General features: G+C 48.2%; 1 protein-coding gene across 5 annotated transcripts in view; it reads left to right on the top strand.

Annotated features, from left to right (window-relative positions):
* The window catches only part of CCDC9B (coiled-coil domain containing 9B), a 324,503-nt gene that overhangs the window by 54,486 nt on the left and 242,935 nt on the right, over positions 1-27,082 (top strand). For all 5 annotated transcript variants that reach the window (XM_063947519.1, XM_063947517.1, XM_063947518.1 and 2 more), the window contains one exon: positions 1,202-1,244. In XM_063947519.1, the coding sequence (XP_063803589.1) occupies positions 1,222-1,244 (23 nt within the window). In that variant the 5' untranslated portion in view covers positions 1,202-1,221. The remainder of the gene's footprint in view (positions 1-1,201; positions 1,245-27,082) is intronic.

The raw sequence follows: 27,082 nt of genomic DNA, 5'->3' as shown, positions 1-27,082 counted from the left end.
AATATACTCCGGAATGATGCCAGCACACCTGTTTGTGCTTTGCCGCTGACCGGTGTCCTGTGCGCTTTGCGCATACGCCGTTTTCCCGGAAGCCAGAAGTGCGTTCCATTCCTTCCGGAAGTTCATAATTTGCGTTCCTTTTACCTGGAAGTACGTCACTAAACCGGAAGTTCTGTGTTCGATATAGGAAATGCGTTCCACAGGTCCAGGAAAGTTTTTAGAGCAGTGGTTGATAGGATTTATCTACAGGGGGCAAAGGTCCATATAGTATAATGTCCATAATACATGCAAAATATACAAGTATAATAATTAAAAAAACTTATAAAATAAAAATGTATACAGTACTTATCCAAATGTGCAAAAGTGTCTTGCCACCTGGTTCAGTTATCTCCTCATTTCAGGCTACAGATTCAGTGATCCTAACACAAAATCTATTGGTATTGGGAATTTGAACACCAATGGACTGAAGGGGCATAATGATAACAGGCGATTAATGCCAGTATTTGACTTTGCTTGTAGGCTCCTCGCAAATTGAGCCCTACGCCATGCAGGCTTTACATAGTCATGGACCCCAGCAACTTTGAGGTGGAGTTGCTGGGTGAGGGTCCCCTCACAATACAAGTACTGTATGGAAGTAAAAGGGGAATGGAGCTTCCTTCTCAGTTCTCATCATATATGTGGAATTATTCTTTAATGTTGCAATGAATGAGTGTAGCATGTGTTGTATGTGAAAACTTTATTATTCCACTAATTCAACAGAACAGAGTACTGTTTAGCTATAGAAACTCGCATATAGGGCCTAATTCAGAGTTGATCACAGCAGCAAATTTGTTAGCCGTTGGGCAAAACCATGTGCACTGCAGGGGAGGCAGATATAACATGTGCAGAGAGAGAGAGAGATTTGGGTGTGGTGTGTTCAAACTGAAATCTAAATTGCTGTGTAAAAATAAAGCAGCCAATATTTACCCTGCACAGAAACACAAAATAACCCACCAAATCTAACTCTCTGCACATGTTATATCTGCCTCCCCTGCAGTGCACATGGTATTGCCCAACTGCTAACAAATGTGCTGCTGCTGCGATCAACTCTGAATTACCACCAAAGTGCATGAAAAGCACAAAGGCAATTTTTGACTTTTCAAATGAATATTACATGGAGTGTGCGGTCAGATCTGTTTTTAATGTATTTATTTCTTTCCAGGCCAGAAGAGAAGCTACAAAATGGCAGGCAGGAACAGTTCTTGGTAAGTGATGCAGTTGGAGCTGTAGTTAATGCACACCTCTTATAGAGTGCATGCTTTACACACTGTACATAAATGCAGCCGTCACATACGTTGTCATTAATGTGTATGATTGTAAGCTGGAGCTTTGAGCACATCAGTGAGTTACAGCTATTTAGAAAGAATTGTACCCTCGTGTGCACATTCTGTATGTAAAATCAGGGCTTATTGCATTACTATACAACAGTTACCCATAAGGGTGTGGTACGACTGGCCGGCTGTTGGGATCCCTGCGCCCAGCATACCAGCGCCGGGATTCCGACTGCCAGAATGCTGGCAGTGGGGTGAGCGCAAAATAGCCCATTGCAGTCACGCTGCGCACACCACGCTGTGGGCACGGTGGCATGCTATGCGCGCCACGCTATTTATGCTCCCTCCAGGGGTGTCGTCGACACCCCAAGAGGGAGAATTGTTGTCGGTATCCCGGCGCCTGTTTGCTGAGTGCCGGGATCCCGACTGTGTATATCTTGTGCCTCCCACCCATAAGATAATAGTGTAATTGAAAGAAAAATCCTTATGGACTCCTATATGCGCATGTGATACCCTCTTATACAAAACAAAAACAAATCCCAGCTATAAATACCAAACGTATGATTGTTGCTATAGGTTCATAGTGTTATAATTGCAACTCAGTTTAGTTGGCAGTGGCTTATAGCTTACTAGCAAGATGCTTTTTATTTATGCATTTTCAATAGCTTCTGCTCTTCATAAACATATATAAAAATAAGAATTTACTTACCGATAATTCTATTTCTCGGAGTCCGTAGTGGATGCTGGGGTTCCTGAAAGGACCATGGGGAATAGCGGCTCCGCAGGAGACAGGGCACAAAAGTAAAGCTTTTCCGATCAGGTGGTGTGCACTGGCTCCTCCCCCTATGACCCTCCTCCAGACTCCAGTTAGGTACTGTGCCCGGACGAGCGTACACAATAAGGGAGGAATTTTGAATCCCGGGTAAGACTCATACCAGCCACACCAATCACACCGTACAACTTGCGATCTAAACCCAGTTAACAGTATGATAACAAAAGGAGCCTCTGAAAGACGGCTTCCTACAACAATAACCCGATTTTTGTAACAATAACTATGTACAAGTATTGCAGAATAATCCGCACTTGGGATGGGCGCCCAGCATCCACTACGGACTCCGAGAAATAGAATTATCGGTAAGTAAATTCTTATTTTCTCTATCGTCCTAGTGGATGCTGGGGTTCCTGAAAGGACCATGGGGATTATACCAAAGCTCCCAAACGGGCGGGAGAGTGCGGATGACTCTGCAGCACCGAATGAGAGAACTCCAGGTCCTCTTTTTGCCAGGGTATCAAATTTGTAGAATTTTACAAACGTGTTCTCCCCCGACCACGTAGCTGCTCGGCAGAGTTGTAATGCCGAGACCCCTCGGGCAGCCGCCCAAGATGAGCCCACCTTCCTTGTGGAATGGGCATTTACATATTTTTTTTTTTTTTTTTTTTTTTTTTGCTGTGGCAAGCCTGCCACAGAATGTGCAAGCTGAATTGTACTACAAATCCAACGAGCAATAGTCTGCTTAGAAGCAGGAGCACCCAGCTTGTTGGGTGCATACAGGATAAACAGCAAGTCAGATTTTCTGACTCCAGCCGTCCTGGAAACATATATTTTCAGGGCCCTGACAACATCCAGCAACTTGGAGTCCTCCAAGTCCCTAGTAGCCGCAGGTACCACAATAAGCTGGTTCAGGTGAAACGCTGACACCACCTTAGGGAGAAACTGGGGACGAGTCCACAGCTTTGCTCTGTCCGAATGGACAATCAGATATGGCTTTGTGAGATAAAGCCGCCAATTCTGACACTCGCCTGGCCGAGGTCAGGACCAACAGCATGGTCGCTTTCCATGTGAGATATATCAAATCCACAGATTTGAGTTGTTAAAACCAATGTGATTTTAGGAATCCCAAACTACGTTGAGATCGCCCAGTGCCACTGGAGACATCAAAAAAGGGGGTTGTATATGCAGTACTCCCTTAACAACTTCTGGACTTCAGGAACTGAAGCCAATTTCTTTCTGGAAGAAAATCGACCGGTCGAAATTTGAACCTTAATGGACCCCAATTTGAGACCCATATACACTCCTGTTTGCAGGAAATGTAGGAATTAACCTAGTTGAAATTCTTCCGTGGAGCCTTCCTGGCCTCACACCATGGAACACATTTTCACCTAAGCAGTGATAATGTTGTGCGGTCACCTCCTTCCTGGCTCTGACCAGGGTAGGGATGACCTCTTCCGGAATGCCTTTTTCCCTTAGGATCCGGCGTTCACCCGTCAACGCGGCTGCGGTAAGTCATGGAACAGACATGATTCTTGCTGAATCAAGATCCTTTCTAGTATCTCTTGAAGTTCCGGGTACCAAGTTCTTCTTGGCCAAACCGGAGCCACGAGTATAGTTCTTACTCCTCTCCTTCCTATCATTCTCCATACACTGGGTATGAAAGGCAGAGGAGGGAACACATACACCGACTGGTACACCCACGGTGTTACCAGAGCGTCCCAGCTATTGCCTGAGGGTCTCTAGACCTGGCGCTTCATGTGGGACGCCATCATAACCACCTTTGGTCTTTCCCAACGGTTTACAAACATGTGGAAACTTCCAGATGAAGTTCCCACTTTTCCGGGTGGAATTCATTCATGCTGAGGAAATCTTCCTAGTTGTCCACTCCCGGAATGAACACTGCTGACAGTGTTATCACATGATTTTTCGCCCAGCGAAGAATCCTTGCTGTCATTGCCCTCCTGCTTCTTGTGCCGCCCCGTCTGTTTACGTGGGCGACTGCCATGATGATGTCCTACTGGATCAGCACCGGTTGACTTTGAAGCAGAGGTCTTCCTAGGCTCAGAGCATCGTAAATTGCCCTTAGCTCCAGTATATTCATGTGGAGAGAAATCTCCAGACTTGACCACACTTCCTTGGAAATTTCTTCCTTGTGTGACTGTTCCCCAGCCTCTCAGGCTGGCATCCGTGGTCACCAGAACACAGTCCTGAATGCTGAATGTGCTGCCCTCTAGAAGATGAGCACTCTGCAGCCCCCACAGAAGAGACACCCTTGTCCTTGGAGACAGGGTTATCCGCTGATGCATCTGAAGATGCGATCCGGACCATTCGTCCCGCAAATCCCCCTGAAAAGTTATTGCGTGAGATCTGCCGAATGGAATCGCTTCGTAAGAAGCCACCATTTTTCCCAGGACTCCTGTGCATTGATGCACTGATACTTGGCCTGGTTTTAGGAGGTTTCTGACTAGGTCGGATAACTCCCTGGCTTTCCCCTCCAGGAGAAATACCTCTTTCTGGACTATGCCCAGAATCATTCCTAGGAACAGCAGACGTATCATCGGAAAACAGCTGCGATTTTTGGAATATTTAGAATCCACTCGTGCTGTCGTAGAACTACTTTAGATAGTTCTTTTCCGACCTCCAACTGTTCTCTGGAAACTTGCCCCTTTCAGGATATCGTCCAAGTAAGGGATAATTTAGATGCCTTTCTTCTTTTAAGAATCATCTTTTCGGCCATTACCTTGGTAAAGGCCCGGGGTGCCGTGGATAATTCAACGGCAGCGTCTGAAACTGATATTGACAGTTCTGTATCACGAACCAGAGGTACCCTTGTTGAGAAGGGCAAATTTGGACATGGAGGTAATCCTTGATGTCCAGGGACACCATATAGTCCCCTTTTTTCCGGTTCTCTATCACTGCTCTGAGTGACTCCATCTTGATTTGAACCTTTTTATGTAAGTGTTCAAAGATTTCAGATTTAGACTATGTCTCACCAAGCCGTCTGGCTTCAGTACCACAATATAGTGTGGAAGACTAATACCCTTTTCCTTGTTGTAGGAGGGGTACTTTGATTATCACCTGCTGGAAATACAGCTTGTGAATTTTTTCCCAATACTGCCTCCCTGTCGGAGGGAGCCGTTGGTAAAGCAGGCTTCAGGAACCTGCGAGGAAAAAATGTCTCGACTCTCCAATCTGTACCCCTGGGATAATACTTGTACGATCTAGGGGTCAACTTGCGAGTGATCCCACTGCGCGCTGAGACTCTTGAGACTACCCCCCCACCTCACCTGAGTCCGCTTGCACGGCCCCAGCGTCACGCTGAGGACTTGGCAGACGCGGTGGAGGGCTTCTTTTCCTGGGAAGGGGCTGCCTGCTGCAGTCTACTTCCCTTTCCTCTATGTCTGGGCAGATATGACTGGCCTTTTGCCCGCTTGCCCACATGGGAAACGGAAGGATTGAGGCTGAAAAGACAGTGTCTTTTTCTGCTGAGATGTAACTTGGGGTAAAAAGGTTGGATTTCCCAGCTGTAGCCGTGGCCCCCAGGTCCGATGGACCGACCCCAAATAACTCCTTCCCTTTATACGGCAATACTTCCATGTGCCGTATGGGATCTGTATCACCTGACCACTGTCGTGTCCATGACATCTTCTGGGAGATATGGACAACGCACTTATCTTGATGCCAGAGTGCAAATATCCCTCTGTGCATCTCGCATACATATATATAGAATGCATCCTATTAAATGCTCTATATCAATAAAATATTTTTAGTCAGGGAATTCGACCAAGCCAACCCAGCACTGCATCTCCAGGCTGATGGCGATCGCTGGTCGCAGTATAACCACCGTATGTGTGTATATACTTTTTAGGATATTTTTCCAGCTGCCTATCAGCTGGCTCCTTGAGGGCGGCCGTATCTGGAGACGGTAACGCCACTTGATAAGCGTGTGAGCGCCTTATCCACCCTAAGGGGTGTTTCCCAACGCGCCCTAACTTCTGGCGGGAAAGGGTATAACGCCAATATTTGCTATCGGGGTAAACCCACGCATCATCACACACTTCATTTTATTTTATCTGATTCAGGAAAAACTACAGGTAGTTTTTTCACTCCCACATAATACCCTTTTTTGTGGTACTTGTAGTATCAGAAATATGTAACACCTCCTTCATTGCCCTTAACGTGTGGCCCTAATGAGGAATACGTTTGTTTATTCACCGTCGACACTGGATTCAGTGTCCGTGTCTGTGTCTGTGTCGACCGACTGAGGTAAATGGGCGTTTTTTTAAAAACCCCTGACGGTGTTTCTGAGACGCCTGGACCGGTACTAATTGTTTGTCGGCCGTCTCATGTCGTCAACCGACCTTGCAGCGTGTTGACATTTTCACGTAATTCCCTAAATAAGCCATCCATTCCGGTGTCGACTCCCTAGAGAGTGACATCACCATTACAGGCAATTTCTCCGCCTCCTCCAACATCGTCCTCATACATGTCGACACACACGTACCGACACACAGCACACACACCTGGAATGCTCTGACAGAGGACAGGACCCCACTAGCCCTTTGGAGAGACAGAGGGAGAGTTTGCCAGCACACACCAAAAAACGCTATAATTACATAGGGACAACCTTATATAAGTGTTTCTCCCTAATAGCATCTTTATATATATATATATATATATATATATTTATATCGCCAATTAGTGCCCCCCTCTCTGTTTAAACCCTGTTTCTGTAGTGCAGTGCAGGGGAGAGCCTGGGAGCCTTCTCTCCAGCCTTTCTGTGAGAGAAAAAATGGCGCTGTGTGCTGAGGAGATAGGCCCCGCCCCTTTTCCGGCGGGCTCGTCTCCCGCTCTTTAGTGAAGTTTGGCAGGGGTTAAATATCTCCATATAGCCTCTGGGGGCTATATGTGAGGTATTTTTAGCCAGTATATAGGTTTACATTTGCCTCCCAGGGCGCCCCCCCCCCCAGCGCCCTGCACCCTCAGTGACAGCGTGTGAAGTGTGCTGAGAGGAAAATGGCGCACAGCTGCAGTGCTGTGCGCTACCTTTAGAAGACTGTCAGAGTCTTCAGCCGCCGATTCTGGACCTCTTCTAACTTCAGCATCTGCAAGGGGGCCGGCGGCGCGGCTCCGGTGACCATCCAGGCTGTACCTGTGATCGTCCCTCTGGAGCTAATGTCCAGTAGCCAAGAAGCCAATCCATCCTGCACGCAGGTGAGTTCACTTCTTCTCCCCTCAGTCCCTCGTTGCAGTGATCCTGTTGCCAGCAGGACTCACTGTAAAATAAAAAACCTAAGCTAAACTTTCTCTAAGCAGCTCTTTAGGAGAGCCACCTAGAATTGCACCCTTCTCGGCCGGGCACAAAAATCTAACTGGAGTCTGGAGGAGGGTCATAGGGGGAGGAGCCAGTGCACACCACCTGATCGGAAAAGCTTTACTTTTGTGCCCTGTCTCCTGCGGAGCCGCTATTCCCCATGGTCCTTTCAGGAACCCCAGCATCCACTAGGACGATAGAGAAAGCAAGACAAATTCCTAGTATATGGCATACATGGTCTAATGTGGAAAGTCAAATGTTTCAAACTGCCACTAGATGGTGCACGATGGAGTGATTCAATTGTTGCTCCATTCGGACGCAAGTGGATACATTTTCTTCTAACAGGCCTCCTGTGGTGGCGAGGAAAAAATCTGAAAAGTCTGTGGTTTGGGCACACAGAGTAGGACTTTAGACTGGTTTAGCTGCTATACACGGCTAACCCTCTTCTATTTGGGAGTGACTAGCTTGATTATTAATGGGTGCCTGAAACAATTGAATTGCTCTATCAGGCACCACCTAGTGGCAGCCACAGGGAAAAACAAATGAATTCCACCAGCATATAGCTAGTAATCTATAAACTATCGAAAATTTAATTTCTCTAACGTCCTAGTGGATGCTGGGAACTCCGTAAGGACCATGGGGAATAGCGGGCTCCGAAGGAGGCTGGGCACTCTAGAAAGATCTTAGACTACCTGGTGTGCACTGGCTCCTCCCACCATGACCCTCCTCCAAGCCTCAGTTAGATTTCGTGCCCGGCCGAGGTTGGATGCACACTAGGGGCTCTCCTGAGCTCTTAGAAAGTTATAGTCTTAGAATTTGTTATTTTCAGTGAGACCTGCTGGCAACAGGCTCACTGCAGCGAGGGACTAAGGGGAGAAGAAGCGAACTCGCCTGCTTGCAGCCGGATTGGGCTTCTTAGGCTACTGGACACCATTAGCTCCAGAGGGATCGACCGCAGGCCCAGCCTTGATGTTCGGTCCCGGAGCCGCGCCGCCGTCCCCCTTACAGAGCCAGAAGCAAGAAGATGGTCCGGAAAATCGGCGGCATGAAGACTGTCTTCACCAAGGTAGCGCACAGCACTGCAGCTGTGCGCCATTGCTCCTCTCACACACTTCACACTCCGGTCACTGAGGGTGCAGGGCGCTGGGGGGGGCGCCCTGAGGCAGCAATAAAAACACCTTGGCTGGCTAAAATACCTCAATATATGGCCCCAGGGGCTATATATGAGGTAAATACCCCTGCCAGAATTCCATAAAAAACGGGAGAATAGGCCGCGAAAAAGGGGCGGAGCCTATCTCCTCAGCACACTGGCGCCATTTTTCCCTCACAGCTCGGCTGGAAGGAAGCTCCCTGGCTCTTCCCTGCAATTCTACAGTACAGTAAGAGGGAAAAGAGAGGGGGGGCATTAAAATTGGCAGTATATACAGTATATTATATAAAAAGCAGCTATTAGGGACATAACTCAGTTAGTCCCTGTATATATATATATATATATATAGCGCTCTGGTGTGTGCTGGCATACTCTTACTCTGTCCCCCCAAAGGGCTTTTGTGGGTCCTGTCCTCGTTTAGAGCATTCCCTGTGTGTCTGCGGTGTGTCGGTACGGCTGTGTCGACATGTTGAATGAGGAGGCTTATATGGTGACAGAACAGAGGCCGATATATGTGATGTCGCCCCCTGTGGGGCCGACACCAGAGTGGATGGATAGGTGAAAGGTATTAACCGACAGTGTCAACTCCTTACATAAAAGGGTGGATGACGTAACAGCTGTGGGACAGCCGGCTTCGCAGCCCGCGCCTGCCCAGGCGTCTCAAAGGCCATCAGGGGCTCAAAAACGCCCGCTCTCTCAGATGGCAGACACAGATGTCGACACGGAGTCTGACTCCAGTGTCGACAAGGTGGAGACATATACACAATCCACTAGGAACATCCGTGACGTGATCCCGGCAATAAAAAATGTGTTATACATTTCTGACTTTAACCCAAGCACCTCTAAAAATGGGTTTTAGGTTTGGGGAGAAAAAACAGGCAGTGTTTTGTTCCCCCATCAGATGAATAAATGAAGTGTGTGAAAGCGTGGGTTCCCCCGTTAAGAAACTGGTAATTTATAAAAAGTTACTGATGGCGTACCCTTTCCCGCCAGGTGGATAAGTTACGCTGGGAGATATCCCCTAGGGTGGATAAGGCGCTCACACGTTTTTGTCAAAAAAGGTGGCACTGCCGTCTTAGGATACGGCCACTTTAATAGGTACCTGTTGATAAAAAACAGGAGGCTATCCTGAAGTCTGTATTTACACACTCAGGTACTAGACTGAGACCTGCAGATAGTGCTGCTGCAGCGTGGTCGGTGACCCTGTCAAACAGGGATACTAGTTGGCAAACATAAAAACATATTAAAGACGTCGTCTTATATATGGGGGATGCACAGAGGGATATTTTGCCGGCTGGCATCCAAAATAAATGTAATGTCCATTCTGTCAGGAGGGTATTAGAGACCTGTCACTGGACAGGTGATGCTGACTTAAAAAGCGCATAGAGAGCCTTATAAGGGTGAGGAATTATTTGGGGATGGTCTCTGGGACCTCGTATCCACAGCAACTGCTGGGAAGAAATAATTTTACCTCAGGTTTCCTCACAGACAAAGGTACAGTCCTTTCGGCTTCAGAAACAAATGGCGCTTCCTTTCTGTACAGAGACAAGGATAGAGGGAAAAAAGCTGCACCAGTCAGCCTGTTCCCAGAATCAAGATTCTTCCCCCGCCTCCTGTGAGGCCACACCATGACGCGGGTGCTCCACAGGTGTAGCCAGGTACGGTGGGGGGCCGTCTCAAAAATTTCAGAAATTAGTGGGCTCGCTCACAGGTGGATCCCTGTTTCTTTCAAGTAGTATTTCAGGGGTACAAGCTGGAATTCGAGATGTCTCCCCCCAGCCGTTTCCTAAAATATGCCTTGCTGACAACTCCCTCAGGCAGGGAGGCTGTGCTAGAGGCAATTAATAAGCGGTATTCCCAGCAGGTAATACTCAAGGTGCCCCTACTTCAACAAGGACGGGGTTACTATTCCACACGGGTTGGGGTACCGAAACCGCATGGTTCGGTGTGACCCATTTTATATTTAAAATCCCTGAACACAAAAATTCAAGTTCAAGATGGAATCGCTCAGGGCGGTTATTCCAAGCCTGGACGAGGGGGATTACATGGTATCCTGGGACATCAAGGATGCTTACCTGCATGTCCCCATTTACCATCCTCGCCAGGAGTACCTCAGATTTGTGGTACAGGATTACCATTACCAAGTCCAGACACTGCCGTTTGGACTGTACATGGCACCGAGGGTGTTTTATCAAGGTAATGGCCGAAATGTTGATACTCCTTCAAAAAAAGGGAGTTGTAATTATCCCGTACTTGGACAATCTCGTTAGAAGGGTGAGGTCCAAGGAGCAGTTGGTAGTCGGGGTAGCACTATTTTGGAAAGTGCTACAACAGCATGGTTGGATTCTAAACAGTCCAAAGTCACAGCTGGTTCCTATGACACGTCTACTGTTCCTGGGGATGGTTCTGGACATAAACCAGAAATAGTGTTTCTCCCGGAGGAGAAAGCCAAGGAGTTGTCATCTCTAGTCAGAGACCTCCTGAAGCCAAAATAGGTAGCGGTGCATCATTGCACGCGAGTCCTGGGAAAAATGGTAGCTTCCTACGAAGCAATCCCATTAGGCAGGTTCCATACAAGAACTTTTCAGAGGGACCTGTTGGACAAGTGGTCCGGATCGCATCTTCCGATGCATAGGCTGATAACCCTGTCTCCAAGGACCAGGGTATCTCTACTGTGGTGGCTGCAGAGTGCCCATCTTCAAGAGGGCCGCAGGTTCGGCATACAGGACTAGGTCCTAGTGACCATGGATTCCAGCCTTTGAGGCTGGGAGGCAGTCACACAGGGAAGAAATTTCCAGGGACTTTGGTCAAGTCAGGTTATTTCCCTACACATAAATATTCTGGACCTGAGGGCCATTTACAATGCCCTGAGGCCGGCAAGGCCTCTGCTTCAAAACCAGCCGGTACTGATCCAATCAGACAACATCACGGCAGTCGCCCATGTAAACCAACAGGGCGGCACAAGAAGCAGGATGGCGATGGCAGAAGCCACAAGGATTCTCCGATAGGCGGAAAATCATGTGTTAGCACTGTCAGCAGTGTTCATTCCCGGAGTGGACAACTGGGAAGCAGATCTTCTCAACAGACACGACCTCCACCCGGGAGAATGGGGACTTCCTCCAGAAGTCTTCCAATAGGATTGTACACCATTGGGAAAGGCCACAGGTGGACATGATGGCGTCCCGCCTCAACAAAAAGCTATAAAAGATATTGCACCGGGTCAAGGGACCCTCAGGCGATATCTATGGACGCTCTGGTAACACCGTGGGTGTACCAGTCGGTTTATGTGTTCTCCCCTCTGCCTCTCATACCAAAGGTACTGAGAATAATAAGAAGGCGAGGAGTAAGAACGATACTCGTGGATGGCCAAGAAGAGCTTGGTACCCAGAACTTCAAGAATTTATATCAGAGGACCCATGGCCTCTGCCACTCAGACAGGACCTGCGGCAGCAGGGGCCCTGTCTGTTCCAAGACTTACCACGGCTGCGTTTGTCGGCATGGCGGTTGAACGCCGGATCCTGAAGGAAAGGGGCATTCCGGAGGAAGTCATTCCTACGCTTTCTAAAGCCAGGAAAGAGCTTACAGCAACTCATTATCACCGCATATGGCGAAAATATGTTGCATGGTGTGAGGCCGAAAGGGCCCCAACAGAGGAATTTCAACTAGGTCGATTTCTGCATTTCCTGCAAGCAGGAGTGACTATGGGCCTTAAATTGGGTTCCATTAAGGTACAGATCTCGGCTCTGTCGATTTTTCTTTCAAAAAGAACTAGCTTCAGTACCTGAAGTTCAGACATTTATAAAAGGAGTGCTGCAGAGTCAGCCCCCGTTTGTGCCTCCTGTGGCACCTTGGGATCTCAACGTGGTGTTGAGTTTCTTAAAATCACATTGGTTTGAACCACTAAAAACCGTGGATCTGAAATATCTCACGTGGAAGGTGGTTATGTTATTGGCCTTGGCTTCTGCCAGGCGAGTATCAAAGTTGGCGGCTTTGTCTTGTAAAAGCCCTTATTTGATTTTCCATATGGATAGGGCAGAATTGAGGACTCGTCCCCAGTTTCTCCCAAAGGTGGTGTCAGCGTTTCACCTGAACCAGCCTATTGTGGTGCCTAGGCTACTAGGGACTTGGAGGACTCCAAGTTGCTAGACGTTGTCAGGGCACTGAAAATATATGTTTCCAGAACGGCTAGAGTCAGAAAATCTGACTCGCTGTTTATCCTATATGCACCTAACAAGCTGGGTGCTCCTGCTTCTAAGCAGACTATTGCTCATTGGATTTGTAGTACAATTCAGCTTGCACATACTGTGGCAGGCCTGCCACAGCCAAAATCTGTCAATGCCCATTCCACAAGGAAGGTGGGCTCATCTTGGGCGGCTGCCCGAGGGGTCTCGGCTTTACAACTTTGCCGAGCAGCTACTTGGTCAGGGGCAAACACGTTTGCAAAATTCTACAAATTTGATACCCTGGCTGAGGAGGACCTGGAGTTCTCTCATTCAGTGCTGCAGAGTCATCCGCACTCTCCCGCCCGTTTGGGAGCTTTGGTATAATCCCCATGGTCCTTACGGAGTTCCCAGCATCCACTAGGACGTTAGAGAAAATAAGAATTTACTCACCGTTAATTCTATTTCTCGTAGTCCGTAGTGGATGCTGGGCGCCCATCCCAAGTGCGGTTTATCTGCAATACTTGTACATAGTTATTGTTAACTAAATCGGGTTATTGTTGAGCCATCTGTTGAGAGGCTCTATTGTTTCATACTGTTAACTGTGTTTCATATCACGAGTTGTACGGTGTGATTGGTGTGGCTGGTATGAGTCTTACCCGGGATTCAAAATCCTTCCTTATTGTGTACGCTCGTCCGGGCACGGTACCTAACTGAGGCTTGGAGGAGGGTCATGGTGGGAGGAGCCAGTGCACACCAGGTAGTCTAAGATCTTTCTAGAGTGCCCAGCCTCCTTCGGAGCCCGCTATTCCCCATGGTCCTTACGGAGTTCCCAGCATCCACTACGGACTACGAGAAATAGAATTACCGGTGAGTAAATTCTTATTTTGTGTAGGAGCATGTTTTATTTTTGTTACCATACTTTAGACATTACTTTAAGCAGATATTCCGATTTTAGAAGATAAAAACATTTTGTGAGCATTTGTTAGAAATTAGCAGAGCATTACACACATTACATAAATGCTGTACAATATATGGTTAGTTCATAGCTATCCATTTTATTCTTACGTCCTAGGGCAGTGATGGCTAACCTTGACACTCCAGCTGTTGTTGAACTACACATCCCAGCATGCCCTGCTACAGTTTTGCTATTTGGCCATGCTAAAACTGATGCAGGGCATGCTGGGATGTGTAGTTCAACAACAGCTGGAGTGTCAAGGTTAGCCATCACTGTCCTAGGGGATACTGGGAATCCATTTAGCACCATAGGGTATAGATGGGTCCACTAGGAGCTGGCTCCTCCCTCTATGCCACTCCTACCAGACTCAGTTTAGAAAATGTGCCCGGAGGAGCCGGTCACATCTCTGGGAGCTCCTGAAGAGTTTTCTGCATTTATTTTCGGAGTTTGATATTTTCAGGCAGGACTGGATGTTACCAGCCTGCCTGCTTCGTGAGACTTAGGGGGGTAGAACAGCCCAACCTCTCTCTCAGGGTTTATGGTCCCGCTGACGGGACACTAGCTCCTGCGGGAACTATTCGCAAGCCCCACCATTTCGAGTGTACATTCCAGCAGTATGCCGCCACCCCTAACAGAGCCAAAAGAGTGTAGAGTGGCAAGTACTAAGCCGGCGTCCTGGTTAGCGGGTTGCCGGCTATTATGGCGGCTTGAAGGTACAGAGACGCACGGCTTCTAAACGGGGCGGACTCCGACTCCCGCTGTGTAAGGACACAGATGCTGAACAGTGGAAACAGTACCCAAACTGGCAGCAAAGCTATAAAAGGAGGTGCGCCATTGAAGGGACGGGGCTTCGCTATGAGCGGATCCAGCAGCTCACCAATGCCATTTTCCCTCTGCAGCTGACACTGACTGACAGGGATGCGCAGCTCCTCCGGAGAGACTCTAGATTACCTCAGCGGTACCAGGGGTCATAGCAGGGGGGGAGCGATTTATTAGTGTACTAATCTAGGTACTTAGTCTGCGACCTGGCTAAGCTTGGCATTAGCGGTAAGGGTGCCATGTGCTAGTTCCATACTCCCTCTGTGTCTCCCTGGAAGGGCTCTTTGTAGTTAATTGTGCATTTTACTTTTTCCTGTGTGTGCGAATGCTGTTACTATTACGATATGTCAGGCAAAGAGTGTTTCATGTAAGGCACTGTGTCCCTTCTGAGGCTAGTGGGGCAGAACCAGCATGGCTTGACTCCATTAGGGGAAAGAGATGCAATACTTAAGACATTCTATGACTGAGTTTATGAAAAGAGACTCGGTACCCATAGCAGCGTCTCAGTCCCCTGCCATTAGTCTGCAAAAACGCACTTTGGCCCATATCCTGCAGTTTGACTCTTATGATGAGGGGTCAGACATGGAGGACGGTGAGGTGGACTTGGAGGTACGGGAGGGTACTCTGTCGCAGGGAATAGAGGCGCTCATAGAAGCTATCAGAGAAGTTCTGAATATCCCTGATAAGGTGACAGAGGAGAGTGAGGCATCTTATTTTAATATAAAGAAAAAATCCTCAGCCACTTTTCCTGTGTCAGAGAACTAAATACCCTGTTTGAAGAACCTTGTGTTAGGAAATTTCAAATTCTTAATCGATTGTTATCATCTTTTCCTCATGAGGATAGGAATAAAATAAGAAAATCCACTGAAAGTGGGTGCATCAATATCCAGGCTCTCGTGGAAAACTGCATTGCCTGTCCCCGGTGCAGCCTCCCTAAAAGATGCAGCTGATCGCAAAATTGAGATTACGCTCAAATCTTTGTGTACAGCTGCAGGGGTGGCCCAGAGACCCTCTATAGCATGTGGGTGGATTACGCGAACCATTGCTAAATGGTCGGGTAACCTAATTGAGGAGTTAGATACCTTATCTCAAGGGGAGATTGTTTTGCTCCTGCAACATATAGAGGACTCTGCGAACTTTATGGTGGAAGCCATAAAAGAAATAGGCTTGCTTAATGCACACACTACAGCTATGACAGTGTCTGCACGCAGGGGTCTATGGCTACGCCAGTGGACTGCAGATGCAGACTCCAGGAAAGGTGTGGAAGGCCTACCTTTCACAGACGAGGCCTTATTTGGAGATGAATTAGAAAAATGGATCTCCAGAGTTACTGCGGGTAAGTCCACATACCTTCCTTCTGCAGTTCCCCCCTGCTAGGAAGGCCTACTCAGGACCCAATTTACAGTCCTTTCGGATTACAAAGCGGATTGTTGTTGTGCACTGGTTCTAGCGAAGAAACCATTCGCACAGCCGCTTGCAAGGAGATTGGCAGGAAGAGGGTGTTTGTGGGTGGCAACTGTCCGTTTTTCTGGGAGTGATTGGAAAAACGCAGGTGTGTCAAAGCGTTTGCAGGGCGGGTCTCTGACGTCAATTCCGGGCTCGAATAGGCTGAAGTGATCGCAGCGGCTGAGTAAGGTCAGAGCTACTCGGAAAGCTGTTTTTGTACTGCTCGGCTGCACTTGCAAAACTAAAATACACTCCCCTATAGGCGGCATCTATCTGTTCACAGCGCTACAAAAAATAGCTAGCGAGCGAACACATCTGAATTAAAGAGCGGGTCGTAGTTGCATCCTAATAAGTCACCCTCTCTAGAAATATTAACCCCCAAATACTTAAGCGATCTACCTGTAAGTTGCCACGCCTATTTATACTTCAGACGCTTAAGCATGCAGTCGGAGAGCCTCGGTCTTTGTGGTGTTCGGCTTGTAATAAGAAATTTCTCTGACGTCCTAGTGGATGCTGGGGACTCCGTCAGGACCATGGGGAATAGCGGGCTCCGCAGGAGACAGGGCACATCTAAAAAAGCTTTTAGGTCACATGGTGTGTACTGGCTCCTCCCCCCATGACCCTCCTCCAAGCCTCAGTTAGGTTTTTGTGCCCGTCCGAGAAGGGTGCAATCTAGGTGGCTCTCTTAAAGAGCTGTTTAGAAAAGTTTTTTTTTAGGTTTCATTCAGTGATTCCTGCTGGCAACAGGATCACTGCAACGAGGGACTTAGGGGAGAGATCTTCAACTCACCTGCGTGCAGGATGGATTGGGATCTTAGGCTACTGGACACTGAGCTCCAGAGGGAGTCGGAACACAGGTCAGCCTGGGGTTCGTCCCGGAGCCGCGCCGCCGATCCCCCTTACAGACGCTGAAGAAGACGGCAGAACGGAGGTCCGGAAACAGGCGGCAGAAGACTTCACAGTCTTCATGAAGGTAGCGCACAGCACTGCAGCTGTGCGCCATTGTTGTCACACGGCTCACTGACCTAGTCACGGAGGGTGCAGGGCGCTGCTGGGGGCGCCCTGGGCAGCAATATAAGTACCTTATTGGCAAAATAAATACATCACATATAGCCATTAAGGCTATATGTATGTATTTTAACCCAGGCCAGTTCTTAAAAACCGGGAGAAAAAGCCCGCCGGAAAGGGGGCGGAGCTTATTCTCCTCAGCACACAGCGCCATTTTCCCTCACAGAAAGGCTGAGGGGAAGGCTCCCATGCTCTCCCCTGCACTGCACTACAGAAACAGGGTTAAAACAGAGAGGGGGGGCACTGATTTGGCGATTATTTATATATATATATATATATATATATATATATATATATATATATATATATATATATATATATATATATATTAAATGCTATAAGGGAGGAACACTTTTATAAAGGTTGTCCCTGTATAATTATAGCATTTTGGTGTGTGCTGGCAAACTCTCCCTCTGTCTCCCCAAAGGGCTAGTGGGTCCTGTCCTCTATCAGAGCATTCCCTGTGTGGGTGCTGTATGTCGGTACGTGTGTGTCGACATGTATGAGGAAAATGTTGGTGAGGAGGCGGAGCAAATTGCCTGTAATGGTGATGTCACTCTCTAGGGAGTCGACACCGGAATGGATGGCTTACTTGTGAAAGTACGTGATCATGTCAACACGCTGCGAGCCGGTTGACGACATGAGACGACCGGCAAACAAATTAGTACCTGTCCAGGCGTCTCAGACACCGTCAGGGGCTTGTAAAAACGCCCATTTACCTCACGGACACTGACTCCAGTGTCGACGGTGAAGAAAAAAACGTATTTTCCTTTAGGGCCACACGTTACATGTTAAGGGCATGAAGGAGGTGTTACATATTTCTGATACTACAAGTACCACAAATAAGGGTATTTTGTAGGGTGTGAATAAACTACTTGTAGTTTTGCCTGAATCAGATAAATTAAATGAAGTGTGTGATGATACGTGGGGTTCCTCCGATAGAAAGTTATGGGCGGTATACCCTTTCCCGCCAGAAGTAAGGGCGAGTTGGGAAACACACCTTAGGGTGGATAAGGCGCTCACACGCTTAAAAAACAAGTGGCGTTACCGTCTCCAGATACGGCCGCCCTCAAGGAGCCAGCTGATAGGAAGCTGAAAAATAGCCTAAGAAGTATATACACACATACTGGTGTTATACTACGACCAGCAATCGCCTCAGACTGGATGTGCAGCGCTGAGGGGGCTTGGTCGGATTTCCTGACTGAAAATTTTGATACCCTTGACAGGGACAAGATTTTATTGTCTATAGAGCATTTTAAGGATGCATTTCTATATATGCGTGATGCGCAGAGGGATATTTGCATTCTGGCATCAAGAGTAAATGTGATGTCCATATCTGCCAGACGAAGACACGACAGTGGTCAGGTGAGGCAGATTCCAGACGGCACATGGAAGTATTGCCGTATAAAGGGGCGGTCCATCGGACCTGGTGGCCATGGCAACAGCTGAAAAATCCACCTTTTGTTCCCCGAGTCACATCTCAGCAGAAAAGGACACAGTCTTTTCAGTCTCAGTCCTTTCGTCCCCATACGGGCAGGCGGGCAAAGGCCAGTCATATCTGCCCAGGGGTAGAGGAACGGGAAGAAGACTGCAGCAAGCAGCCCATTCCCAGGAACAGAAGCTCTTCACAGCTTCTGCCAAGTCCGCAGCATGACGCTGGGGCAGTACAAGCGGACTCAGGTGCGGTAGGGGGTCATCTCAAGAGTTTCAGCACGCAGTGGGCTCACTCGCAAGGGGACTCCTGGATCCTACATGTAGTATCCCAGGTGTACATTGGAAATTCGAGACGTCTCCTCCTCACAAGTTCCGGAAGTCTGTTTTACCAACGTCTACCTCCGACAGGGAGGCAGTATTGGAAACAATTCGCAGGCTGTATTCCCAGCAGGTGATAATCAAAGTACCCCTCCTACAACAAGGGAGGGGGTATTATTCCACACTATATTGTGGTACTGAAGCCAAACGGCTCGGTGAGATCTGAAATATTTGAACACTTACATACAAGCGTTCAAATCAAGATGGAGTCACTCAGAGCAGTGATAGCGAACCAGGAAGAAGGGGACGAGATGGTGTCACTGGATATCAGGGACATTTACCTACATGTCCAAATTTGCCCTTCTCACCAAGGGTACTTCAGGTTCGTGGTACAGAACTGTCACTATCAGTTCAGACGCTGCCGTTTGGATTGTCCACGGCGCCCCGGGTCTTTACCAAGGTAATGGCCGAAATGATGATTCTTCTTAAAAGAAACTTGGACGCTTTCCTGATAAGGGCAAGGTCCAGAGAACAGTTGGAGGTCGGAGTAGCACTATCTTTAATAGTTCTACGACAGCACGAGTGGATTCTAAATATTCCAAAATCGTAGCTTTTCCGAGGACACGTCTACTGTTCCTAGGGATGATTCTGGACACAGTCCAGAAAAAGGTGTTTCTCCCAGAGGAGAAAGCCAGGGAGTTATCCGAGCTAATCGGGATCCTCCTAAAACCAGGAAAAGTGTCAGTGCATCATTGCACAAGAGTCCTGGTAAAAATGGTGGCTTATTACGAAGCAATTCCATTCGGCAGATTTCACGCAAGAACTCTTCAGTGGGATCTGCTGGACAAATGGTCCGGATCGCATCTTCAGATGCATCAGCGGATAACCCTATATCCAAGGACAAGGGTGTCTCTCCTGTGGTGATTACAGAGTGCTCATCTTCTAGAGGGCCACAGATTCAGCATTCAGGATTGGATGCTGGTGACCACGGAGGCCAGCCTGAGAGGCTGGGGAGCAGTCACACAGGGAAAAAATTTCCAGGAAAGTGTGATCAAGTCTGGAGAATTCTCTCCACATAGATGGAGCTAAGAGCAAAATTATAAGGCTCTAAACTTAGCAAGACCTCTGCTTCAAGGTCAGCCGGTATTGATCCAGTGGGATAACATCACGGCAGTCGCCCACGTAAACAGAAAGGGCGACACAAGAAGCTGGAGGGCAGTGAAAGAACTGCAAGGATTTTTCGCTAGGCGGAAAATCATGTGATAGCACTGTCAGCAGTGTTCTCTCCGGGAGTGGACGACTGGGAAGCAGACTTCCTCAGCAGGCATGACCTCCACCTGGGAGAGTGGGAACTTCATAGGGAAGTTTTTCCGCATGATTGTGAGCCATTGGCAAAGACCAAAGGTGGAAATGATGGCGTCCCGCCCGAACAAAAAACGGGACAGGTATTGCGCCAGGTCATGAGACCTTCAGGCGATAGCTGTGGATGTCCTAGTAACACCGTGGGTGTAACAGTCGGTGTATGTGTTCCCTCCTCTGCTTCTCATAACCAAGGTATTGAGAATTATAAGACATAGAGGAGTATGAACTATACTCGTGACTCCGGATTGGCCAAGAGGGACTTGGTACCCGGAACTTCAAGAGATGCTCACAGAGGACTAAGGGCCTGGGGAGCTAAGAAGGGACTTGCTTCAGCAGGTACCATGTCTATTCCAAGATTTACCGCGGCTGCGTTTGACGGCATGGCGGTTGAATGCCGGATCCTGAAGGAAAAAGGCATTCCATAAGAGGTCATACCTACCCTGGTCAAAGCCAGGAAGGAGGTGACCGCACAACGTCATCACCACATGTGGTGAAAATATGTTGCGTGGGTGAGGCCAGGAAGGCCCCACGAAGAAAATTCAACTAGGTCGATTTCTACACTTCCTGAAAACAGGAGTGTTTTGAGCCTAAAATTGGGGTTCTTTAAGGCTTTAAGTTTCGGCCCTGTAGAATTTCTTCCGAAAAGAATTGACTTCAGTTCCTGAAGTCCAGATTGTCAAGGGAGTATTGCATATACACCCCTTTTGTGCCTCTAGTGGCACCGTGGGATCTCAACATAGTGTTGGGATTCCTTAAAATCATATTGGTTTGAACCGCTCAAATCTGTGGATTTGAAATATATCACATGGAAAGTGAACATGCTGTTGACCAATATCTCACATGGACAGTGACCATGCTGTTGGTCCTGGCCTCGGCCAGGCGATTGTCAGAATGGGCGGCTTTGTCTTACAAAAGCCCATATTTAATTTTCCATTCGGACAGGGCAGAACTGGGACTCGTCTCCAGTTTTCTTCCTAAGGGGGTGTCAGGTTTTTCACCTGAAACAACCTATTATGGTGCCTGCGGCTTCTAGGGACTTGGAGGACTCCAAGTTACTAGACGTTGTCAGGACCCTAAAAAAAAAAAAATATATATATATATATATATATATATATATATATATATATATATATATATATATATATATATATATATATATATATATATATATATATATATATATATATATATATATATATAAAATATAGTTTAGGACGGCTGGAGTCAGAAAGTCTGACTTGCTGTTTATATTGTATGCACCCAACAAGATGGGTGCTCCTGCGTCTAAACAGACGATTGCACGTTGGATCTGTAGCACAATCCAACTTGCACATTCTGGGGCAGGCGTGCCACAGCCTAAATCTGTAAAGGCCCACTCCACTAGGAAAGTGGGCGCATCTTGGGCGGCTGCCCAAGGGGTCTCGGCATTACAACTTTGCCGAGCAGCTACGTGGTCAGGGGAGAACACGTTTGTAAAATTTTACAAATTTGATACTCTGGCTAAGGAGGACCTGGAGTTCTCTCATTCGGTGCTGCAGAGTCATCCGCACTCTCCCGCCCGTTTGGGAGCTTTGGTATAATCCCCATGGTCCTGACGGAGTCCCCAGCATCCACTAGGACGTTAGAGAAAATAAGAATTTACTTACCGATAATTCTATTTCTCGTAGTCCGTAGTGGATGCTGGGCGCCCATCCCAAGTGCGGATTGTCTGCAATGCTTGTACATAGTTATTGTTACAAAAATCGGGTTATTCTTGTTGTGAGCCATCTTTTCAGAGGCTACTTCGTTTTGTTATCATACTGTTAACTGGGTTCAGATCACAAGTGGTACGGTGTGATTGGTGTGGCTGGTATGAGTCTTACCCGGGATTCAAGATCCTTCCTTATTGTGTACGCTCGTCCGGGCACAGTACCTAACTGATGCTTGGAGGAGGGTCATGGGGGGAGGAGCCAGTACACACCATGTGACCTAAAAGCTTTTTTAGATGTGCCCTGTCTCCTGCGGAGCCCGCTATTCCCCATGGTCCTGACGGAGTCCCCAGCATCCACTACGGACTACGAGAAATAGAATTATCGGTAAGTAAATTCTTATTTTCTCGGACGTCCTAGTGGATGCTGGGAACTCCGTAAGGACCATGGGGAATAGCGGCTCCGCAGGAGACTGGGCACAAAAAGTAAAAGCTTTAGACTAGCTGGTGTGCACTGGCTCCTCCCCCTATGACCCTCCTCCAAGCCTCAGTTAGATTTTTGTGCCCGAACGAGAAGGGTGCAAGCTAGGTGGCTCTCCTGAGCTGCTTAGAAGTAAAAGTTTAAATAGGTTTTTTATTTTCAGTGAGTCCTGCTGGCAACAGGCTCACTGCATCGTGGGACTAAGGGGAGAAGAAGCGAACTCACCTGACTGCAGAGTGGATTGGGCTTCTTGGCTACTGGACATTAGCTCCAGAGGGACGATCACAGGTTCAGCCTGGATGGGTCCCGGAGCCGCGCCGCCGGCCCCCTTACAGAGCCAGAAGAGCGAAGAGGTCCGGAGAAAGCGGCGGCAGAAGACGTTCCTGTCTTCAAATAAGGTAGCGCACAGCACTGCAGCTGTGCGCCATTGCTCTCAGCACACTTCACACTCCGGTCACTGAGGGTGCAGGGCGCTGGGGGGGAGCGCCCTGAGACGCAATAAAAACGATATAAAAACCTTATATGGCTAAAAAAATGCATCACATATAGCTCCTGGGCTATATGGATGCATTTATCCCCTGCTAGTTTCCTGAAAAAAGCGGGAGAAAAGGCCCCCGTGAAGGGGGCGGAGCCTTTCTCTCCTCGGCACACAAGCGCCATTTTCTTTCACAGCTTCGCTGGAAGGACGGCTCCCTGACTCTCCCCTGCAGTCCTGCACTACAGAAACAGGGTAAAACAGAGAGGGGGGCACTATTGGCAGCTAATACATAAATACAGCAGCTATAACAGGGAGTAACACTTATATAAGGTTATCCCTGTATGTGTATATATATATATATATATATATATATATATAATATAGCGCTCTGGTGTGTGCTGGCAAACTCTCCCTCTGTCTCCCCAAAGGGCTAGTGGGGTCCTGTCCTCTATCAGAGCATTCCCTGTGTGTGTGCTGGGTGTCGGTACGATTGTGTCGACATGTATGAGGAGGAAAATGATGTGGAAGCAGAGCAATTGCCTGTGTTAGTGATGTCACCCCCTAGGGAGTCGACACCTGACTGGATGGTAGTAATTAAAGAATTACGTGACAATGTCAGCACTTTGCAAAAAACTGACGACATGAGACAGCCGACAAATCAATTAGTGCCTGTTCAGGCGTCTCAGACACCGTCAGGGGCGCTAAAACGCCCGTTACCTCAGATGGTCGACACAGACCCTGACACGGATACTGAATCCAGTGTCGACGGTGACGAGACAAACGTAATGTCCAGTAGGGCCACACGTTACATGATCACGGCAATGAAGGAGGCATTGAACATTTCTGACACTACAAGTACCACAAAAAAGGGTATTATGTGGGGTGTGAAAAAACTACCAGTGGTTTTTCCTGAGTCAGATGAATTAAATGAGGTGTGTGATAAAGCGTGGGTTTCCCCCGATAAAAAACTGCTGATTTCTAATAAATTATTGGCACTATACCCTTTCCCGCCAGAGGTTAGGGCACGTTGGGAAACACCCCCTAGGGTAGATAAGGCGCTCACACGCTTATCAAAACAAGTGGCGTTACCGTCTCCTGATACGGCCGCTCTCAAGGAACCAGCTGATAGAAGGCTGGAAAATATCTTAAAAGGTATATACACACATACCGGTGTTATACTGCGACCAGCGATCGCCTCAGCCTGGATGTGCAGCGCTGGAGTGGCTTGGTCGGATTCCCTGACTGAAAATATTGATACCCTGGATAGGGACAGTATATTATTAACTATAGAGCATTTAAAGGATGCATTACTATATATGCGAGATGCACAGAGGGATATTTGCACCCTGGCATCTAGAGTAAGTGCGATGTCCATTTCTGCCAGAAGAACGTTATGGACGCGACAGTGGTCAGGTGATGCGGATTCCAAACGGCATATGGAAGTATTGCCGTATAAAGGGGAGGAGTTATTTGGGGTCGGTCTATCGGACCTGGTGGCCACGGCAACGGCTGGAAAATCCACCTTTTTACCCCAGGTCACCTCTCAGCAGAAAAAGACACCGTCTTTTCAAACCCAGTCCTTTCGTCCCTATAAGGGCAAGAGGGAAAAAGGCCGCTCATTCCTGCCTCGGGGCAGAGGAAGGGGAAAAAGACTGCACCATGCAGCCTCTTCCCAAGAGCAGAAGCCCTCCCCCGCTTCTGCCAAGTCCTCAGCATGACGCTGGGGCTCTGCAAGCAGACTCGGGCACGGTGGGGGGCCGTCTCAAGAATTTCAGCGCGCAGTGGGCTCACTCGCAAGTGGACCCCTGGATCCTGCAGGTAGTATCACAGGGGTACAAATTGGAATTCGAGACGTCTCCCCCTCGCCGGTTCCTGAAGTCTGCTCTACCAACGTCTCCCTCCGACAGGGAGGCAGTATTGGAAGCTATTCACAAGCTGTATTCCCAGCAGGTGATAATCAAGGTACCCCTCCTACAACAGGGACAGGGGTATTATTCCACGCTGTTTGTGGTACCGAAGCCGGACGGCTCGGTGAGACCAATTTTAAATCTAAAATCTTTGAACACTTACATAAAAAGGTTCAAATTCAAGATGGAGTCACTCAGAGCAGTGATAGCGAACCTGGAAGAAGGGGACTATATGGTATCTCTAGACATCAAGGATGCTTATCTCCATGTCCCAATTTACCCTTCTCACCAAGGGTACCTCAGGTTTGTGATACAAAACTGTCATTATCAGTTTCAGACGCTGCCGTTTGGATTGTCCATGGCACCACGGGTCTTTACCAAGGTAATGGCCGAAATGATGATTCTTCTTCGAAGAAAAGGCGTATTAATTATCCCTTACTTGGACAATCTCCTGATAAGGGCAAGGTCCAGGGAACAGTTAGAGGTCGGAGTAGCACTATCTCAGGTAGTGCTACGTCAGCACGGGTGGATTCTAAATATCCCAAAATCACAGCTGATTCCAACAACACGTCTACTGTTCCTAGGGATGATTCTGGACACAGTCCAGAAAAAGGTGTTTTTCCCGGAGGAGAAGGCCAGGGAGTTATCCGAGCTAGTCAGGAACCTCCTAAAACCAGGACAAGTGTCAGTGCATCAGTGCACGAGAGTCCTGGGAAAAATGGTGTCTTCTTACGAAGCGATTCCATGCAAGAACTTTTCAGTGGGATCTGCTGGACAAATGGTCCGGATCGCATCTTCAGATGCATCAGCGGATAAACCTATCTCCAAGGACAAGGGTATCTCTCCTGTGGTGGTTACAGAAGGCTCATCTTCTCGAGGGCCGCAGATTCGGCATTCAGGATTGGATGCTGGTAACCACGGATGCCAGCCTGAGAGGCTGGGGAGCAGTCACACAGGGAAGAAATTTCCAGGGCTTGTGGTCAAGCATGGAAACGTCTCTTCACATAAATATCCTAGAGCTAAGGGCCATTTACAATGCCCTAAGTCAAGCAAGGCCTCTGCTTCAGGGTCAACCGGTATTGATCCAGTCGGACAACATCACGGCTGTCGCCCACGTAAACAGACAGGGCGGCACAAGAAGCAGGAGGGCAATGGCAGAAGCTGCAAGGATTCTCCGCTGGGCGGAAAATCATGTGATAGCACTGTCAGCAGTGTTCATTCCGGGGGTGGACAACTGGGAAGCAGACTTCCTCAGCAGATATGTGTTCCCTCCTCTTCCTCTCATACCAAAAGTACTGAGAATCATAAGAAGGAGAGGAGTAAGAACGATACTCGTGGCTCTGGATTGGCCAAGAAGAACTTGGTACCCGGAACTGCAAGAGATGCTCACGGAGGACCCGTGGCCTCTACCTCTTAGGAAGGACCTGCTCCAGCAGGGACCTTGTCTGTTCCAAGACTTACCGCGGCTGCGTTTGACGGCATGGCGGTTGAACGCCGGATCCTGAAGGAAAAAGGCATTCCAGATGAAGTCATCCCTACCCTGATCAAGGCCAGGAAGGATGTAACTGCATAACATTATCATCGCATTTGGCGAAAATATGTTGCGTGGTGTGAGGCCAAGAAGGCCCCTACGGAGGAATTTCAACTGGGTCGTTTCCTACATTTCCTGCAAGCAGGATTGTCTATGGGCCTAAAATTAGGATCCATTAAGGTTCAAATTTCGGCCCTGTCGATCTTCTTCCAGAAAGAACTGGCTTCACTGCCTGAAGTTCAGACGATTGTCAAAGGGGTACTGCATATACAGCCTCCTTTTGTGCCCCCAGTGGCACCTTGGGATCTCAATGTAGTTTTAGGGTTCCTAAAATCACATTGGTTTGAACCACTTGCCACAGTGGATTTGAAATATCTCACATGGAAAGTGGTAATGCTGTTGGCTCTGGCTTCAGCCAGGCGCGTATCAGAATTGGCGGCTTTATCCTATAAAAGCCCTTACCTGATATTTCATTCGGATAGGGCGGAGTTGAGGACTCGTCCTCAATTTCTCCCTAAGGTGGTTTCAGCGTTTCACATGAATCAACCTATTGTGGTACCTGTGGCTACTAGGGACTTGGAGGACTCCAAGTTGCTGGACGTAGTCAGGGCCCTGAAAATATATGTTTCCAGGACGGCTGGAGTCAGAAAATCTGACTCGCTGTTTATACTGTATGCACCCAACAAGCTGGGTGCTCCTGCTTCTAAGCAGACGATTGCTCGTTGGATTTGTAGTACAATTCAACTTGCACATTCTGTGGCAGGCCTGCCACAGCCAAAATCTGTAAAAGCCCATTCCACAAGGAAGGTGGGCTCATCTTGGGCGGCTGCCCGAGGGGTCTCGGCTTTACAATTTTGCCGAGCAGCTACTTGGTCAGGGGCAAACAC

Source organism: Pseudophryne corroboree, chromosome 12 (genome assembly GCF_028390025.1).
Source record: "Pseudophryne corroboree isolate aPseCor3 chromosome 12, aPseCor3.hap2, whole genome shotgun sequence".
NCBI lineage: Eukaryota > Metazoa > Chordata > Amphibia > Anura > Myobatrachidae > Pseudophryne > Pseudophryne corroboree.
The sequence above is the reverse complement of the archived record's forward strand: the minus strand, read 5'-3'. Positions and strand labels throughout refer to the sequence as shown.